This window comes from Dipodomys merriami, unplaced genomic scaffold, assembly GCF_024711535.1.
Source record: "Dipodomys merriami isolate MVZ:Mamm:240054 unplaced genomic scaffold, mDipMer1.0.p SCAF_154, whole genome shotgun sequence".
In the NCBI taxonomy this organism is placed as follows: domain Eukaryota; kingdom Metazoa; phylum Chordata; class Mammalia; order Rodentia; family Heteromyidae; genus Dipodomys; species Dipodomys merriami.
In genome coordinates this window covers 613,981-635,203 of record NW_027202871.1, presented here as the reverse complement: position 1 = coordinate 635,203, position 21,223 = coordinate 613,981, and the positions used below count along the sequence as shown (strand labels likewise).

The following is a 21,223-nucleotide window of genomic DNA, read 5'->3' as shown; positions in this document are numbered from 1 at the left end:
GTATTAGCTTCTATTCATCTTTGTCAATATTTGCCTCTGCCTTCATAATTATGTTCATTCTGGATGTAAAAAGCTTTGAGTTACATTTCCTAATGTGAAATAATGACTAGTGATGGTAGAGCCTATTTCTTCACACTTACCAATCATTGTCTGTCCTGCATACCCATCTATTCTCTTTCCTATGTTTTATTAGCATGCAGTAGCTACACAAGGGGATTTCACTGTGACACTTCTATGCATGTACACAATGTATTCTATCACCCACCCATTATTTCCCTCATCCTCACCCCATTTCCTAATACAATTCAAGGTTTCATCTTGCCCACTGTAAAATAACCTATTTTTTGGGGGGGTGGGTGGGTGGGTGGGGGGTCCGGTTGTGGGGCCTGAATTCTGGGCCTGGGCTCTGTCCCTCAGCTCTTCAGCTCAAGGCTAGCGCTCTATCCACTTGAGCCACAGCGCCACTTCCGGCTTTTTTTCTTTTTGCTTATGTGGTGCTGGGGAATTGAACCCAGGGCCTCAGGCATGCAAGGCAAGCGCTCTACCACTGAACCACCTTCCCAGCCCAACCTGTCTATTTTTAAGTTGTAAGAGTTTTTTGGTTTTTTTGGGTCAGTCATGGGGCTTGAACTCTGGGCCTGAGCACTGTCCCTCAGCTCTTCAGTTCAAGGGTAGCGCTCTACCACTTGAGCTACAGCGCCACTTCCAGTTTTCTGGTGGTTTATTGGAGATAAGAGTTTCATGGACTTTCCTGCCCAGGCTGGCTTTGAACCATGATCCTCAGATCTCAGCCTTCTGAGTAGCTAGGATTACAGGCGTGAGCCACCGGCGCCCGGCTCTTGTAATAGTTCTTTACACATTTTGTAAACTAAAACCTCTTTTAAGAATATGGTTTGTAGATATTCTCTTATTCTGTAGGGTTGTATTTTTGCTTTTTGATGGTATCCTCCTAAACATTAAATTTTCTTCTTTGTTTTTCAAAATCAGTCTCACTACTTACACAGCTCAGGCTGGTCTCAAAGGCTGGTCTCAAACTCAGCTTCCTGAGTGCTGGAATTATAAACGTGTATCACCATGCTTCGTCTATGTTTTTTAATCTGGTGAAGTCTGTCAATTTTTTTCCTTTATGTGTGGTGTGTCATATTTTAGATAGCACTTATGGATCTTAACACTTCAAAACTGCACTAATAATACTACAATTATGTCATTTTAAAAAAGGCCTTGACAGCCGGGGCTGGTGGTTCACATCTGTAATCCTAGCTACTCAGGAGGCGGTTCAAAGCCAGCCTGGGCACAAAAGTCTGTGAGACTCTGATCTCCCATAAACCACCAGAAATAAGAAGTGGCGCTGAGGCTCAAGAAGTAGAGCACTAGCCTTGAAATGAAAAGCTCAGGGACAGTGTCCAGGTCCAGAGTTCAAGCCCCATGATTGACTAAAACAAAAAACAAAAAACAAAAAAACAAAGGCTTTGACTTTCAGAGATGTAAGATGGATGAAATGACATGATACCTGGGATTGTACCTATACCTTAATAACTTTGGGGGTGGGGAGAACAGGGACACAGAGGAAAAAACTTATGAGGATTAACCACGCTGGTTTTCTTTAATTATGACATGAACGTTGAAAGAGTAAGAAAATCTCTATTAGTTATCTAATTAAATATAAAATATTAACTTTGAATGCTGGGTACAGAAAAATTTCCAAATCTAGATTCTCAAGCCCTAATACGAAGTGTAGCATTAAAACTAAAAGATAAAAAAGCAAACTTAGGGCTGGGAAGGTGGCTCAGTGGTTAGAGTGCTTGCCTTGCATGCATGAGGCCCTGGGTTCGATTCCTCAGCACCACATAAGCAGAAAAAGCCAGAAGTGGCGCTGTGGCTCAAGTGGTAGAGTGCTAGCCTTGAGCTGAAGAGCTGAGGGACAGCGCCCAGGCCCAGAGCTCAGGCCCCATGACTGGCAAAAAAAAAAAAAAAAAAAAAAAAAAAAAAAAAAAAAAAAAAAAGCAAACTTAGGCTGGGAAGATGGCTTAGTGGTGGAATGCTTGCCTTGCATGCATGAGGCCCTGAGTTTGATTCCTCAGCACCACATAAGCAGAAAAAGCTGGAAGTAGTGCTGTGGCTCAAGTGCTAGCCTTGAGCTGAAGAGCTGAGGGACACTGCCCAGGCCCAGAGTTCAGTCCCCACGACAGACCAGAAAACAAAAACAAAAACAAAACTTAGCCTATGTCAAGACTCAAGAGATGCAAGCTAAAAAACTTTTGCACTGAAAGGACATAATGATTAAGCTAAAAAGACAGCCTACAGAATAGATCATCTTTGAGCTATACATCTGATAAGGTTCTAATGACCAAAATGTACAAAAAAAGTTAAAAAAGTAACCCCCAAAGAAGCAATAACCCAAATATTAAATGAACACAGGAGGTAGCCAGACACTTCTAAAAAAAAAAAAGGTACAGGTAGGCCAGTAAATATACCAAGAAACATGCATTACCTCTGGCTATGAAAGAAATGTTCCATCTCATTCCACTAATAATGGCTACCATCAAAAACCCAAACAATAAATGTGGGGAAGGCTGTGGATGGGGCATATGTATATGGAGGAAGGATGTGAGGCATATATGTGAGGCATATATTAGGAACCCTAATACACTGATAGGGGGAATGTAAGTTGCCACTTTGCAAGTTGCTAAAGAGAGTCCTTGGTGCGGGGTGGAAACCCACAAAAAACATAACTATTCTAAGATCCAATGATTTTTTAAAAATTTTTTTTATTTTTATATATTTTATTTTATTTGTGAACATACTGTACAGAGGGGTTACAATTACATGGGCAGGATAATGCACACATTTCTTACCAAGCATTGCAGCCTCCTCCTTTGTTTACCCTTCACCTCCCTTCCCAGCCTCCCCCCTCCCCCCCTAAGAACCAATGATTTTAAAACGACCAACCTAGGTCATTTATCAAGACTGCAAGTCAGGACTCAATAAATTCATCTTCACACCTGTATTCATTATAGCACTATCCACAATAACGAAGTTATGGAAATAGCCTAGATGGCCTAACTGATAAAAATATGATAAACACACAAAACACCTAAAGGATCACCTGCTTATCTCTCCCTCCCCCTCCCTCTCTTTTTACACACACACACACACACACACACACACACACACACACACACACACACACACACACACACACACACACACACACACACACACACACACACACACACACACACACACACACACGAATGATCCAAGTATGGTATGTGCCAAAGAGTGGGTTTCCATGACGCAAAACCCTCTGAACAATAGACACTTTAACAAAATGAATACCAGGAAGCTGAAACACGGCTTGCCTGAGATGGGTGGGAGTCATGGGGAATGGCAGATGAATAGAAAGAGGAATGAACACAGTCACAATATTCAATGTATATAATAGTAAATGCAACTATGAAACCAGTGGGGATAGGATAAAGGCTAGAGGTGAGATAATAATGGAAAGGTGACCCTGGATCCAGATACAATGTACACCTATGTGGGCATGATAAACTGGAATTCCTTTGTATGACAACCTAGATTAAAGAAATTCACCTTTATCAAAAATGCAAAGCTGGGCACTCTGATGGCTTATGCTTCTAATTCTAACTACTCAGGAGGCTGAGATCTGCAGACTGTAGTTTGAAGCCAGCCCCACCAGGAAAATCCATGAGACTCTTATCTCCAATTAACCTCCAAAAAAATATCCAGAAGTGGGACTGTGACTCAAGTGCTAGAGGACTAGCTTTGAGCACAAAAGCTGCACATTCTAGTATGAAGCCTTTACCTTGGTACTGGTAAAACAAAGTGTGAAGTAAACTTCTAAACTTGTCAGGTGAATAAAAAAGACAATGATGGGGCAAGAGTAGGAAAAGAAAAACAAGATGCTGAAAAAGAACTGTTTAAGATGCCTCCAAAGTTGCTATATGCAACTATGTAGGCTACCTGAGGAATCAGCCATGGATTTAGAAGCAACCTTGGCCAGCTGGCTGCCTGTCTTCTTTCCTTCCTTCTTTTGGAAGGAAGGGGGTGAGGGGGCAGGAGTAGAGAGAGGAAGGATTTAATGAACTCTCTTTAAAATGAGATGAAACAATTCAGTTTTCATCATAGACATGCTATACTAGAAATAAAATTTAAACAATTGAAACTGCCCAGCTTTAAATTCTATGCATTCAAAACAATTCTTGTTGAGAAAAATAACTGAGACACTTACCTGAACTTTAACTTCCTGGTGGCTGAGTAGAGGAACCAAATGAGGAACTATTCCCGAGTCTATTACCATCTGTATCTGTTCATTGCCAGCATCAGTAAGGTAAGAGAGGGCCCAGACTGTGTCTACCAATATCTAATAAAGGAAATGAAAATTCAAAGTCTTTGAGTAATTTCTTATCTTTGTATTTTAAATTATACAACAAATATGATTGTTCTTCTGTTGCTGTTATTATTACCACCACTGGATTTTTTCTTTTTGGTGCCAGTCCTGGAGCTTGAACTCAGCACCTGGGTGCTGTCCTGACCTTTTTATTCAAAGCTAGTGCTCTACCACTTGAACCACAGCTCCACTTCTGGCGTTTTTGGTAATTTAATGGAGACAAGAGTCTCACAAATGCTAGCACCAGTGGTTCATGCCTGTAATCTTAACTACTCAGGAGGCTGAGATCTGAGGATCACAGTTTAAAGCCAGCCTGGACAGAAAAGTCACTGTGAGATTCTTTTTAAAAATACTTTTCTAAAAAATTGTAAAAATACTATACAGAGGGGTTACAGTTACATGTGCAAGGTAATGAGTACATTTCCTATCAAGCATTATTACCTCCTCCTTTGTTTTTCCCCTATCATCCCTTCCCTCCCACCTCCACAACTGCAGTCCCCCCCCCAAAAAAAACCTGTAAGGTTCATTTTACAACATAGTGTCTTGTGTCCTGTGAGACTCTTATTGCCAATTAACCACTCAAAAACAGGAAGCAGTGCTATGGCTTAATGTGGCAGAATGCTAGCTTTGAGCATAAAGAGTTCAGGGACATCACCCAGGCCTTGAGTTCAAGCTTCATGATCCAACAAAAATGTCTCACAGGCTTTCCTGCTCAGGCTGGCTTTGAAATGTAATCCTCAAATCTCAGCCTCTGAGTAGCTAGGATTACAGGTGTGATCCACTGGTACCCAGCTCACTGGAATCCTCATCTCTATATTTTGTAGCCATATCCAGAATATGTATGTTAGTTAGGGCCATACCCTGACCAGTATCCAATATTAATACATTAAATAGGAAAAATAAAAAAGAAAGATACTCTTTGTCATATGTTCCAGTTGTAGGCTAACAAACACCAAGACTTTGTGTCTAACATATGCAATAAGAAAGGCTCTATAGGGGCTGGGAAGGTGGCTCAATGGTAGAGTACTTGCTTTGCATGTGTGAGGCCCTGGGTTCAATTCCTCAGCACCACGTAAGCAGAAAAAGCTGGAAGTGGCACTGTGGCTCAAGTGGTAGGGTACTAGCCTTGAGCTGAAGAGCTGAGAGACAGGGCCCAGGCCCAGAGTTCAGCCCCCAGGAACCACCGAAAAAAAAGAGGCTCTATGTCCCCAGCAGCACAATGGTTTGAAATATGTGGGCTAGGAGGATACCTTTGAGTTCTCTGTAAATCAAGACATTAAGAAAGAAAATACTACCTTTTTCTTTTTTTATACCTGCTAATAAAAAAAAGTCAGCAGCAGCAGCCCCCTATGATTAACTTATACTAATTATAGCCTACAGTTTTTTAATGATTGTACTTTGAAGTACAGCAGGTCGTATGTTTGATCTTTCTTTGTATGGTAAGTCTTAATTAAAAGTTAGGGCCAAGTGACGGTGTGACAACCAAATGTTAAAACTATTGTGCAAGCTGGGTGGTAGCTCATGCCTGTAATCCTCACTACTCAGGAGACTGAGTTCTGAGGATTGAGGTTTGAAGTCAGCCCAGGTAGGAAAAATCTGTGAGATTCTTTTTTTTTTTTTTTCCTTTATTTTTTTGGTCCGGTTGTGGGGCCTGAACTCTGGGCCTGGGCACTGTCCCTCAGCTCTTCAGCTCAAGGCTAGCGCTCTACCACTTGAGCCACAGCGCCACTTCCGGCTTTTTTTCTTTTTGCTTATATGGTGCTGAGGAATCGAACCCAGGGCCTCAGGCTTGCAAGGCAAGCGCTCTACCACTGAGCCACCTTCCCAGCCCATCTGTGAGATTCTTATCTCCACTAAACCACTAAAAAAGCTGGAAGTAGAACTGTGGTTCAAGTGGTAGAGTGCCAGTCTTGAACTCAAAAGCTCAGGGGCAGTACCAAGGCCCTGAGTTTACGCTTAGGATCAGCACAGGGAGAGAGGGAGAGAGGAAAGAGAGAGAGCGAGGGAGAGAGAGGGAGAGAGGGAGAGCATGCACAGACGTGCTAACGTGAGTATGCATAATGGATTTTTCTGCCCAGATCTCAACCTCCAGAGTAGCTAGGATTCAGGAATGAGTCACTGGTGCCTGGGCTCTGTTTTTTTTTTTTTTTTTTTTTTTAAAACAAACAGAAAGTCTTGCTAGCCTGAAACGGTTTCAATCTCCTTTATTAGTAATCTTCCTAGCTCAGACTCTGAGGGCCTGAAACTGGTGGGACTTATATCTTGTAAAGATTCATGTGAGATCTTGATTGTTGATACACATTTAACACTGAACTCCTGTGGTTTCCCTTACCCACTGCATCCTCTATTTTTCTCATGGTGGCGGGGAATCAAACCTAGGGCCTCGTACATGGCAAGTAACTGCTGTAGCACTGGACTATACTCTCAATCCATATTCCCAATTTTTAATACCCCAAATGTTAGTCCAGCTTTTAAAAGCAGAAAGGCCAAGTGCTGGTGACTCATGAATGTAACCTTAGCTATCCAGGTGGCTGAGATTTGAGTATCTTAGTTCAAAGCAGCCTTGGAGGAAAAAAATCTAGAAGATTCTTATCTATAATTAACTACCAAAAAGTCAGAAGTAGAGCTGTGGCTAAAATGTTAGATTCATCAGCCTTGAGCAAAAAAGCTGGGGACAGCATTCAAATTCTGAGATGTTCAAGCCTCAGGACCAACCCCAGGGAAACAAAAAAGCAGCTCATTTTTCATGTTTTAGCTTATGCGTACACATGAATATAATATTTCTCTTTAGCTTTAACAAAACACAAAAAATACTACTATGTGTATGTGCTGCCCAAAATGAGCTTCCATAAAAATCAGAGCCACAATCTTAGTGAGATACATACTGGCAATTTTTTTTTAGTTTGGGTTTTTTAAATTAATTAATTAATTAATTAATTAATTTTTGGTCGGTCATGGACCTGAACTCTGGGCCTGGGCCCTGTCCCTCAGCTCTTCAGCTCAAGGCTAGTGCTCTGCCACTTGAGCCACAGCACCACTTCTGGCTTTTTTCTGCTTATGTGGTGCTGAGGTATCTAACCCAGGGCCTCATGCATGCAAGGCAAGCACTCTACCACTGAGCCAACTTCCCAGCCCCCATACTGGCAAGTTTTTAACACTGCAATTCTATTATGTGATATATGAAAGAAAATAAATACAAATACCAGATTATGTGTGACAGCTCTAAACACTAAAATCTAATAGTGAACACACTGAAATAATGTCTCCCTGGGGGAGCCCTATATATATATTACACACACAAGTATTTGATGAGAAGCAGTTACTCACATTTACATCTGTGTGATGAATTAAAACACAAAGGGCTGGAAGAATCTAAGGAGAGAAATACGCAGGTTTTAAAACATACTTAGATAAAACACACATAAATATCTATTTTATTTAATTTAAAAAATCTGTTTACCTCCTGGATGGTCTCCATTGGTGGTGGTGGGTCTTTGTGGCGACACAGGTTGACCATAACCCAAGTCACGTTTCTTAAGAATGTTATTGGAATAGATGGACTTATGAATGAAAGTAAAGGTTTTACAACACCAAGACTTATGACATAATCTCTACACTGAGGTCCATCACCTGTAGACAGGATTAATTCAATAAGACAAGAAGCATCTTTAGAAAACATATAGTACTGAATACAGTATGTTAATTAACTAGTTTCACATAAAATTCAGAATGTGAACCACGATGTTGACACTCACACATCATACATTTTTAGCTTTATAAGCTGCTCATTATGCCATCTAAATTCTGGAAGCCTAAGGGTGCCATGGCTCATGCCAGTAATTCCAGCCACAGGAAAGGCAGTGCTGGGAGAATTACAGTCCTAGGCAAGCTTGAACAAAAATGCAAAAACAAACCAAACCAAAAGAAACAGCTCCAAGAGTGGTGGCAAAGTGCATGTCTAGCAAGTACAAGGCCTTGAGTTCAAATGCCAGTACTACCCTAAAATACTTCGTGAGAACTGTTGCTCTTTAATGTTACTCTTGTCACTGTACTGTATGGTACACTACGGTAATAAAATGTTATGTCAAAGCTGAGCACCAGTGGCTCATGCCTGTAATCCTTGATACTCATGAGGCTGAGATCTAAGGATCACAGTTTAAAGCCAGCCTGGGTAGGCAAGTCTATGAAACTTATCTCCAACTAACCACCAAAAAGCCAGAAGTGGAGATGTGGCTCAAGTGGTAGAGCACCAGATCTGAATTACAAAACTCGGGGAAAGTGCTCAGGCCTTGAGTTCAAGCTCAGGACTAGCACCAAAAAAAAAAAAAAAAAAAAAAAGGTTAAAATACTACAAAAGATGCAGAATTTATACTTACTTTATCTAATATCAGAACATAAAGAGTAAGCCATGAGCTGGGAAGGTGGCTCAGTGGTAGAGTGCTTGCCTTGCATGTATGAGACCCTAGGTTCGATTCCTCAGCACCACATAAGCAAAAAGAAAAAAGCCAGAAGTGGCACTATGGCTCAAGAGCGCTAGCCTTGAGCTGAAGAGCTGAGAGACAGTGCCCAGGCCCAGAGTTCAGGCCCCACGACCCGCCCCTCCCCAAAAGGAGAGGGCCATAAAATGCTTTAAAAATAGAAAATTATGGTAAGAAAAAATAGCACTAGGACAGTGGTTTTCAATGTAATTCAGAATTACTGAAGCAGAAAGATCTGTGGGCATAGGATTCTGTTTTAATAAGCTTAAACTCAGGGCCTGGGTGCTGTTTCTTAATGAGCTTTTATTTTTCAAGGCTAGCACTTTAACACTTGAGCCACTGCTCCACTTCTGGCTTTTTGGTGGTTGATTAACTGGAGGTAAGAGTCTCTTGGAGTTTCCTGTCCAGGCTGGCTTCAAACCATGATAGTGAGATTTTAGCCTTCTGAATAACTAAGATTACAGGTGTGAGCTACTGGCACCCTGCTTCCATATGGTTTTGACACACAAAAGTTTTAAGAACCACTATCCAGTCAACTGGCAATTTTAATTTCTGTACTGAGTATATCAATGTAGGATCCAGTCTGAAGCCATACAAACATTTGACCAAATGTGTACACCATAGTGTCTAGTCTGAAATTATGTTGAAGTATCAGCATAATCAAACAACTCTCCTGGCAGTAGAATATGTGGAGATAAGATGCTTTGTTTTTATTTTTTTGGTCCAGTTGTGGGGCCTGAACTCTGGGCCTGGGCACTGTCCCTCAGCTCTTCAGCTCAAGGCTAGCGCTCTACCACTTGAGCCACAGCGCCACTTCCGGCCTTTTTTTTTTTCCTGCTTATGTGGTGCTGAGGAATTGAACCCAGGGCCTCATGCACACAAGTTAAGGGTTCTACCACTGAGCCATCTTCCCAGTCCAAGATGCTTTGTTTTTATATCCATATATTTCAATCAGTTCTAAATGTAACTGTAGTACAAAACTGGGTATCATACGCTTGGTGGCTCATGTCTGTAATCCTAGCTACTCAGGTGGCTGAGATCTGAGAATCTTGGTTCAAAGGCAATCCTGGACAACAAAGTTGTCCAGACTCTTATTCCCAATTAACCAACCACCAAAAAGCCAGAAGGGTGGAACACCAGCCTTGCAGCAAAAAGCTAAGAATAGAATCTCAGTTTGGAACACACACACACACACACACACACACACACACACACACACACACACACACACACACACACACACACACACACACACACACACACACACACACACACACACACACACACACACACACACACGAATAAAATCTCAGGTTGGAGTTCAAACACACACACACACAGAGGGAAAGGAATCGAATCTCAGTTTGGAGTTCAAACACAACACACACACACACACAATCTCAGTTTGGAGTTCAAACACACACACACAGGGAAAGGAATAGAATCTCAGTTTGGAGTTCAAACACACACACACACACACACATGCACGCACGCACGCACGCACGCACGCACGGAAAGAACCCTAGATAAATAATGTAATTTATAGTATCAGTCTACCCTATGCCAGAAAGTCTAGAGACAAAACATCCCATAGAAACTCATTATCATCCTTTTTGTGCTGGTCTTAGAGCTTGAACTCAGGCCTGGGCTCTGTGCCTGAGCTTATTTGGCTCAAGGCTAGTACTCTACCACTTGAGCTACAGTCTACTTCCAGGTTTTTGGAGGGAGTTTACTGGAGATACGATAATACTCTCACGAACTTTACTACTGGTACCGGCTTTGAACCATGATCCTTAGATCTCAGCCTCCTGAGTTGCTAGAATTACAGCATCAATTTTCATACTGGCTCTAAAATAAGAAATATAACAAAGTCACACTAATTACTTCTCTGGAAAAGATGTGAAGGAAACTTTGCCCTTGACCAAACTAAAGATTCCTTAAAAAACCCCTTCTCAAACTTCTACCCTCAACAGCTAGGTTTCTGAGCTATACTATGAACACCATAGCATTCTGATCCCCAAATGTTTCCATTTTTCACTGAGGGATAGTTCTTTGAACTTGAGTTTGGGTTCAAGTGAGTGTCTATTAACCAGTCTAAGTGTATATAATCCCATTATACAGGAGGCTAGTGATTTTGTGGCTAGTCTGAGCAACAGACTATGAGAAACAACCTTGTTTCACAAAAAAAAAAAAAAAAAAAAAGTCCTTAAACTATTAGGATTGTCTTTAATTATTCTTCCTATAATGACAGGGATATATCACTATGTTCTATACATTTATTCAGTATTAATGTACTGAAGGTATAAAAGTTTCCTATTAGGTTGTTCTCAATAGCGATTGAGAAACATTAGTCCAAGCTTTGTCTCCTTATCACAGTTGGGTAAAGATGAAAAAGCAGACCCCAATATAAAACAGATCTAAAATATGTATGTATTTCATGATTTAATTAATTCAGACTTGACTATGAGGCTCAGTGTCTAACTCCTATTTATAACCCCACTGCTCAGGAAATGGAGATCAGGAGGATTGCCATTTAAGGCCAGCTCAGGCAAAACATCTCAAACAGCTGGCTTCTTGTCACCCCAGCGACACTGGAAGCATAAACAGGAGTGAGCACTTGTAGCACCTGGTGTGACTCCAGTGGTTGAGCCTCTCTAGCAAACATGGGGCCCCAAGTTTCCCCTAGCTGCCCTTGTCCTCAAAATAAGTTGAACACAGACAAAAAGATGGGTATCTCTGAGCAATGAAAATATTTCTTGTACTTTTTACTGCTTTATACTTACACACTTAAAATTTCTGTAAGCTATTTTGTGTGTGTATGCACATGCTCCTGCACACAAATAGTAAAGATAAACTGAATCTTTTGGACTACTAACAATTATTTTTTATACCTAGTGTATTTATGATATCGACATTACAAGTTTGATACAAACCTATAATATTTCCCAGTGCCCATACTGCTTGCTCACAGACATTCTGATGGGGCGAATGGAGAAGCCTCAGGAAAAGTGGCACAGCATCTAAGGAAGGAAAACATGTCAACACCTAAGGTTGAAGATGCTGCATTAAAAACCAAGTGCTTTATTAGCATAAACTATACAAATTGAATAAATATTTAATTTATTCAACTATTCATTGAATATTCACCCAATTCATTAATATTACAAATGTTCATTGAATATTACAATGAGTGTAAATATTCACTATTTGCAGCATGCCCACTGACACACTTTGATAAAATTCACCCCATCTATGGTACTCTTACTTAACCACTCTCCCCACAATCCTTATAAACAGACTTTGGTGGGTTTCATCATTCCATCTGCATACATACACATACTATATAGTGGCACATAAAGTACATGTGTAATGCTCACCCTGTCACCCTCCCTCCAACACAGATAAACAGTCTCTCATCACAATATTATTTTCAAGCATCAATCTTGATGTTTTTGCTGAGATGTCAAAAAAACCCCTATCAAAGTATATTTTAAATTACATGTATTAGACTCACACCTGTAATCCTAGTTACTCAGGCAGGAGGCTGAGATCTGAGGAATAGCTGAGGTTTGAATCTAGCTTGGCAGAAAAGTCTCAGAGATTCTATCTTCAATTAACCAGCAAAGACACTGGACTGGAGGCATGGCTCAAGAGGAAAAGCTCTAGCCAGGAGGGAAAAAGGGAGCGCATGGGAGTCCCTGAGTTCATGCCTCAGGATCCCCACAACGAAAAATAAACCCCAAAACACAACCAAAATAAAAAAGAACACTACACCAACAAATAAACAACACCAACAAAAAAACCGAGTTGCAACATTTAGACAGTGTCAAATTAATCTTATAAAATTTCACTCACAACCTAGACTTTTTATTAGGGGGGAAGGGCTGCTGGGGACTGAACCCAGGGCCTTATGCCTATTAAGTGGTAGAACATTAAGCTATAACCCCAGTTTGGACTGAATTCCAATTTTAACACTAATTACTCCTAGGCACAGGTGGCTAATATAATCCTAGCTACTCATGAGGCTGAGATTTGAGGATGGAGGTTCAAAACCAGCTCAGATAGACAAATCCAATTAATCTCCAATTTACCAGCAAAAAAGACAGAGCCAGAGGCATGGTTTAAATGGTAAAATGCCAAAAAAAGAACTGACTTCAAGCCAGAATGCTGCCACCAAAAAAGAAAAAAGGAAAAAAAAACTACTTACAGATAAAGAGTTACCATTCTGAGAGGAGGAAGGAAGATTCAAACTGTTTAAACTTTTGAATTTAAGAATTTAAATTAACGTCATTAATTCAGTAATTGGCCCACTGGTTCTTGGGCCACAAAAACTTTGAGTCAGAAAGTAATTTTGTTACTTAGCAAGTATGGGAATCATGGACAGATTTTTATGTACACGAACACTGCACTCAAATCTTCCATTCCTTAGTAATGGAAGAAGAGTAAGTATTTAAATGTATGTAAATCAACCATTCTCACTTAAAATAAAAAGTAACATGTTGTGAATATTAGTATGTGTTGGTCCTTTAAGAAAGACAGATGCGGGGCAATGGTGACTCTTGCCTATAATCCTAGCTACTTAGAAGGCTGAGATCTGAGGACCACAGTTCAAAGCCAGCCCAGGTAGGAAAGTCTGTCTTATCTTCAATTAACCAGAGAAAACCAGAAGTGGCACTGTGGCTCAAACTGGTAGAACACTAGCCTTGAACAAAAAAAAAAAAAAAGAAAGCTCAGAAACAGTGCCCAGGCTGTGAGTTTAAGCCCCAGGACCACCACCCATCACTACCAATAACAAAAAGACAGAGTAGCAATGGTAAAACAAATTGCAATCTTCTTTCTCATCTTTAAGGAAGACTGAGGAGTAAGACAGAAAACATTGAACCCCATCAGCCAATTACACAAAGCAAAAGCAAAGCACATATACTTGAACCAGACCTAAACTACTTTCAGGAGGATTTAAGGTGATTATCTTTCCAAGTCATATTATGACACATTAATATGGAAATGTTTACTACCTAAAAGACAATTTACCCCCACTTTCAAAATCATAAAAAAATTAGTGATTATGATTTCAATAAATTTAGACAAATACCCTGTTGACATTTAAGGGTTTTAAAATAATCTTTCTTAAATTATAATTCTTCATTTGGTAGAAAAATGAATTAATATTCATTGAAACAATACACTCAGGTTTAGTATGTCATATAGCAATTTTCCACTTCTACCTTTGGAAAATAAAATTAAAATCTAATTACTAATACAAAAAAATATCTCAAAGTTATACAGATTCTATTGGGAGAAAATAATTGTAGGAGGGAGGGCAAAAAGAACAATCAAACTTATTGGAATTTGTTTGAGAAGGGGGAGGAGGAATAAGGGAAACTGAGAGAAAGCATAAGTTTGATACTTTATACAAATATACAAAACGCCCTCTAACATAATTAACGTTTGCTAATTAGAAAAAAACTAACTGTTCTTTCCATAAGACGACTTTATAGATGTCTTTAAACACTGTGACAGAAATCTCATTAAGGCTCAAGTTATAGAGTGCCTATGTGGAAAGTACAAGGCCCTGAGTTCAAGCCCCAGTAAACAGGCCCTTCCCTGCAAAAAGTTCAACAATGGGAAAACTTCACTTCTAATGTCCTATACAATGGACTACAGTAATAAATCTGTTACTCTCACAGGGAAATATTATCAGTTTGAGGAAGTAATGAGAATAATTTTAGGGAACAGAAAACATCAGCTACCAAAACAAGGTGAGAGTTAAGTTGGCTATTTCAACAACATTATATGCTAATGGATAGGTGTAATTTGATAATATAAATAGCTACATTCTTTTAGGAGTATCATTGATTATCTTCTACTTTAAAAATAAATCAGTTTTGTTTAATAACCAACTTACTGGACTGAACCACTGCTTGAGTTTGCTCAGAGGTTCCAGATGCAATGTTTGTCAAAGCCCACGCAGCTTCAAACTGTAAAGAAGGACTATAAAACAACAAATAATTTTAAACAGTAGAGATTTTTACGTTGGTCTACATGTCTACTGATCACTTCCTTTCTCTTGCACTTAAAATACATTTAATATTTAAGTTTTAAAAGTTATCTCTTTCCATCTAGCATTTTGAAAAACCCCAACAACATTTTCAAACAACAACTTGGTATAAATGGAATACCACTTCCTCATATGTCCCTATGAAGAATTACTTATTAATAAATTCTGTAAGGTACTATAACATTTCTTTCTTTCTTTCTTTTTTTTGGGTCCGGTCGTGGGGCCTGAACTCTGGGCCTGGGCGCTGTCCCTCAGCTCTTCAGCTCAAGGCCAGCACTCTACCACTTGAGCCACAGTGCCACTTCCGGCTTTTTCCTTTTTGCTTATGTGGTGCTGAGGAATTGAACCCAGGGCCTCAGGCATGCAAGGCAAGTGCTCTACCACTGAGCCACCTTCCTAGCCCCGGTCCTGTAACATTTCTTATGATACTTGCATATTACTCTCCAGTTTTATCTGATACGATTATCTAGTCAAACTAGCTTATAAATTAAATTCAACATTCTGAAGTTTGTATTTGGTCTGTTTCTGCTTTCTCTTACTCTTTGGCAGTATTAGGATTTGAACACAGGGCCTCTTACTTGCCAAGAGCAACTCTGCCACTGAGAGACACCTCCAGCTTTACGTCTGTTGAAACTAACATTTCTTTTTTTCTTTTCTTTTTGTTGGTCATGGGGCTTGAACTCTGGGACTGGGTGTCTTCCCTGCACTCTTCAGCTCAAGGCAAGCACTCTACTGCTTGAGCCACAGCAGTCCTTCTGGTTTTCTAGTGGTTTATTGGAGATAAGGGTCTCATGGAGTTTCCTGCCTGGGCTGACCTTTGAACGGTGATCCTCAGATCTCAGCCTCCTGAGTAGCTAAGGATTACAGGCATGAGCAACTGGCACCCAGCGAAACATTTCTCACACTACATCTTTCATTCTTTTGAGTTTTTTTTTTTTTTGTGCAAGCACTGGGACTTGTACTTTTGCTTGGCTTTTTCCACTCACTACTTGAACCATGCCCCCATTTCCAGCTGTTTGGTTTTTATTTTTAATTTTTCTTGCTGGTTATTTGGAGATAAGAGTCTTCAGGTTTTCTCTGCTCAGACTGGCTTCAAACCATGATTCTTCGATTTCAGCTTCCTGAGCTAGGTTTACAAGTGCTAGGATTTTTCCACCCTCACTATAGGAGAAGCTGGTCTCAAACTTGTAATCCTCCTGGCCTTGGTCTTAGAAGTGCTGTGATTTCAGGCATGCACCATTACTCACAGCTTTCTTTTTATGTTAAAGACCAAACTTCTAAGAAAACCTAGTAGCCTACAAAGGGAACACTGTACATTAAAAATAAATATGAATATACTTACTTGTCATCTCTTTCAAGACAATGAACTAAAATAGGTAATATTCCAGATTTTATTAAATCATCAATTGGTGGATTTCGATCACTGGACAAAAGCTTCCTGTAAGATACATATACACATATATTTATACCTCATAGAAAACTTAGTAACTACTAAAATTAAATTCGAATTAATACGTAATATATATTATTCTAAATCTGAATATCAGGCAAATTACCCTCTTTGAAAGGTTATTTTGTAATCTATAAAATATAACATCCTAATTATAAAGATGAATTTGTAAATTAACAAAAATACTCAAAAATGAGAAAAATACAGTAGACATATTCTCATTCATACACTGTTATTTCTCCAATAAAGTTCTGAATAAGGCTTCTAAAAAGACAACTAAGTATTTTTTTTTTTCTTTTTTTTGGTCGGTGGTGGAGCTTGAACTCTGGGCCTGAGCGCTGTTCCTCAGCTCTTCAGCCCAAGGCTAGCGCTCTACCACTTGAGCTACAGGCCACTTCCAGTTTTCTGGTGGTTTATTGGAAATAAGAGTTTCATGGACTTTCCTGCCCGGGCTGGCTTTGAACCGTGATACTCAGATCTCAGCCTCCTGAGTAGCTAGGAGTACAGACATGAGCCACCAGCGCCCGGCTACAACTAAATATTTTTATGTACTAGCTTTGCATTTAATTTTGATCCCAGAGAAAATAATTGGGCAAACATCTTCAACATAGCATTTACCCCACTAAGAAAGAAATTAAGAGTTCAATGAATTATTTATAGTTAGTCATACTACAACAGAGTAAGGACAAGTGCAGGTAGGCTTTTTATATGTTTACAACTGATAATCATGTTCAATTCTTCATCCTATTCTATGCATTGATGTGAAAGTCATAAATGCATGATACTCATATAGCAACTAAAGACAAATGGACTGTGGAATATGCAAGAAAACAAAGAGCTCCTAGAGATACTGAGTTGAGCAAGACAGACCACTTTCTCATGGAGCTTGTAAGATTAAAAACAAAACCTAGCACCCTACTCTTCCCTTTTTTGGTACAGGTCTTAGAGGCCTGAACTCAAAGGTCTGGGCTTTGTCCCTGAATTTTGTTGCTTAAGGCTAGTGTGCTACCATTTGGTGGTTAATTGGAGATGAGTCTCACAGATTTCCCTGACTGGGCTTGGCTTCCAACCTGGTCTTTAGACCTCAGTCTACTGAATAGCTAGGATTATAGGCATAAGCCACCAAGTCTGTCAGTACCCATTTTAATATGTAGGAAACTGATTGTCTAGCTGATAAGCCCTCAGTGTGGCCTAACACAAGTGTTCACTCCATCACTGGAATGCCTGCTATATAAATCAAGGCCAGGGGCTGGGAAGGTAGCTCAGTGGTAGAGCGCTTGCCTTGCATGCCTGAGGCCCTGGGGTCGATTCCTCAGCACCACATAAACAAAAAGAAAAAAGCCGGAAAGTGGCGCTGTGGCTCAAGTGGTAGAGCGCCAGCCTTGAGCTGAAGAGTTGAGGGACAGTGCCCAGGCCCAGAGTTCAGGTCCCACGACCAGACCCCCCCCCCCAAAAAAAAAAATCAAGGCCTAACAAAAATTTGCCAGAATGGAGGAAGGGTGAGCAAATATAGTCATGTGATTTGATGTAAAAAGAACTATATATAAAAAAAGGAAGAAGATTAACCAGATCATCTCCTTATATATACACGAATAGAGGGCACAGTTAGCCCCATTTAATCAATCTTGTTGTCTATAACAGGAGTTCTATTACACCATTTCAATCTAATTTCTATACCATTTGCAGCCTACTCTCCTCACTAGGAAGACCTTGCCAGCTACTCAAACTCTGTCACTTCAGAGTTCAGTTCCAGTTCCATGTGTTCATTACACAATAACATCTTTGGGTTTTTACACAGTGTAGACTCACACTTGCTGTTGAAAACCACTATTTACATAGTTCTATATTCTCAATTATATACTAAATTTCTTAAAAGGAGAAAAATTATCAAAGAAAAATTACACGAGTGTGCACATCCCCAGCACATAAATCACAGTGCCACCATGGCATATAGAATTATTAGTGTAACACAGTGCTTAGCACAAACAGAAACGTATCAAGCAAAAATAAATTCACCCCATTATAAAATAAAATTGGTCACACCTCCATTCAAAGTCTTAACTCAGTTTTTCTCAATTAAGAATGTGAGAAAACAAGGGAGAAGATTTAATGAAGATAATTGAGCCAACTTTGTGTATAACTACTTAATAAAAAAAATTTACTGCTTTACTAAAGACAGTTTTTAAAGAGAAATAACTTTCATTCTTGACAATAAAAGACATAATATCTACAACAAATAATATGGAATCACATGCTACAGTGCTGATTTATGTTAAGACTTGTTTTATCTATCTCAGTTGTTTCTTTAGCAACATTATTGTGAAAAAACATAGTCTTGGAGTTAACTTTTTGGCAGTACTAGGATTTGAATTCAGGTCCTCATATGTGCTATGTATACTCCACCACTGAGTCATACTTCCAGAAAATCTTAGAGTTATTTTGAAAATCAATTTTCTCTTGTATGTTTCTCAAGACAGTCTCAGGATCTCCCATGGATTTGCAGAGCACATACTTAAGGGCTGTCTCAGGAGAAGTACACTTGTTTTTGCAGAGTTCATGTTGAGAAGAATTTCTTCCCCAACTACCAAGCACCAACCCTTCACCACTCTGATGAGAAATGTTCTGTGATTTTTTTTCTCCCTATCCTCCAAAGCCTCTCTAAGACACTTTCACCTGTGAAAATGTTTTATTCCAGTTGAAACTATACTAACTAGGATCACTCACATCATTTTTCTACTAACAATCCTAACGTGATGTTATTGTTATATTCATAAATATAAAAAGCAATCCTAGCCAGGTGCCAGTGGCTCACGCCTGTAGTCCTAGCTACTCAGGAGGCTGGGATCTGAGGATCACGGTTCAAAGCCAGCCCGGGCAGGAAAGTCCGTGAAACTCTTATCTCCAATAAACCACCTGAAAACTGGAAGTGGCGCTGTAGCTCAAGTGGTAGAGCACTAGCCTTGAACTCAAGAGCTGAGGGATAGCCCTCAGGCCCAGAGTTCAAGCAATCCTGTATTGTATCATAGTACAACTATATGTTTTCTAACTTATTGGTTAATACAATGTTTCAGAAGCTTTTCTATCTTTTCCTATAAAGTATGACAGCATAGGTTTCCCAATAGTAATGTACAAAATGACTTGATATTTTGGGAAGTTATTGGGAGTGTACATGCAGCCATACATTTAGTGTCTACTTGTCATATACAATGACATAGTATGCTTTAATTCAACTTACTGTTTGGGTAACATGAGCATTATCTTCTACCTGGTAAGGGTCTAAAGAATCTGACATAATGCTAACGTCTCAGCCCCTTGAGTAGCTAGGATTACTAGCCAGGCGTGACCCATGGTCAATAAAGTTAAATTTGATGGACAGTATTATTACTTAAAGCTGTTTCTAAGATTTAACTTACCTAGCAGCTTGAACTGCACTTAATTGGATTCCTTGGTTATCACTCGAAGCATTCTATATAAAAAACAAACAATGACCATGATATAGATACACAGTAACTAGTTGTTGACTACAACAAATACAAAAGGTAATAATATTCAACTTACCTGAACAATAGCTTCTAAAGAGGTATTTTGCTAGGAAAAAGTTAAAAAGAAAACAAAATTAAAAAGACCTTAATAGAGGACAGCTGTAAACCTTTCATTGATAGTTTTAAGTTACTAGAATAGCAGTAACTTACCACTCTATAATCACCATCTATATCAGAGTCTTCACAGATATCTTCATGTGGTACATTCCGTCTCTTCAAGAGATGTTCATCTCTTTTATTCTTATAAAACACACACACATACACACAAGAAAACCACACAAACACTTTCAGTTAAGAATACGAACAAGATGCATATTTTCACAAAGTCAGGCAATCAAGTGCCTTCAAACTGAAATACAGTGCCTTAAAAAGGAAAAAACTTCCAATGCAAAAACTTAAGCCAAATTGTGAATTAAACACTTATCTGACCACAAATTGACTCCCAAATTCCAATGACTACATTTCCAATGTACTGTGAACTACGAAAAAAAAATTTTTTTTTACTAGAAAGGATGGTGTATATTTTAAGCCAGAACCAAACACACACACTTAAAAAGTACTAAACCCTTCACACACACATCATCTGGGAGCTTCTCTCATCACCTAAAAGCAAAGTCAAAGCAGATGTTGGGCAGTTTAAAACGAGACAAAAATCAATCATGTCTTACAAAAATTCAAGGGCCATTTTAATTTCACTTAAAACATTTAAATTTACAATTAATTAACATTTGAAAAGTGGATAAAACTTTTAATTAACTTTTAACTTTTTACCTTCAGAGAGCGTAACTACTTATTAACAGCAGAACTATTTAGTGTAATAATACCTCTATGACTTATACTTTGTAAAGCCCAGTAAAATTGCCAAAAATAATCATTTAACTTGATTGTATCTATTTCCAGGGAATAAACTGTATTTTAAGAGTTTTTCAATTTCAATAGCTTTTCAAACTTAGGCAATTTTTTCCTTCTTCAAAAGAAGATGCATTGAACATTATAGACTGAAAAAGGCCTGACTATATTCAGTAAATAAACCTCTATTATACAATAGCTTATACATTTTAACTAAAACACTAACATATTTGCTATCTTCTACATGTTAGAATTATCGACCAGACTCACCTTCCTTAATTCAACTACAACTTCATTTCGTTGTCTTCTCATAGTCTACAAAACAATTTAAAATTTTTTAATCAGTTCAAAAAACTTACTCAATGATTTAACATATACATTTAATCTTTTTATCTAGTCATATATGTACATATATAGTTTGCTTACAAGATC

At 39.0% G+C, this 21,223-nt stretch overlaps 1 protein-coding gene across 2 annotated transcripts in view; it reads right to left on the bottom strand.

The window, feature by feature from the left end:
- Kpna4 (karyopherin subunit alpha 4) overlaps window positions 1–21,223 on the bottom strand; it is a 57,021-nt gene that overhangs the window by 14,196 nt on the left and 21,602 nt on the right. For both annotated transcript variants that reach the window (XM_070022843.1, XM_070022842.1), the window contains exons 2-11: window positions 21,062–21,106; window positions 20,093–20,182; window positions 19,959–19,988; window positions 19,814–19,866; window positions 16,293–16,388; window positions 14,798–14,883; window positions 11,826–11,912; window positions 7,875–8,044; window positions 7,742–7,786; window positions 4,256–4,387 (exon numbers count right to left, since the gene is read on the bottom strand). In XM_070022843.1, coding sequence (XP_069878944.1) covers window positions 4,256–4,387; window positions 7,742–7,786; window positions 7,875–8,044; window positions 11,826–11,912; window positions 14,798–14,883; window positions 16,293–16,388; window positions 19,814–19,866; window positions 19,959–19,988; window positions 20,093–20,182; window positions 21,062–21,106 — 834 coding nt within the window. The remainder of the gene's footprint in view (window positions 1–4,255; window positions 4,388–7,741; window positions 7,787–7,874; window positions 8,045–11,825; window positions 11,913–14,797; window positions 14,884–16,292; window positions 16,389–19,813; window positions 19,867–19,958; window positions 19,989–20,092; window positions 20,183–21,061; window positions 21,107–21,223) is intronic.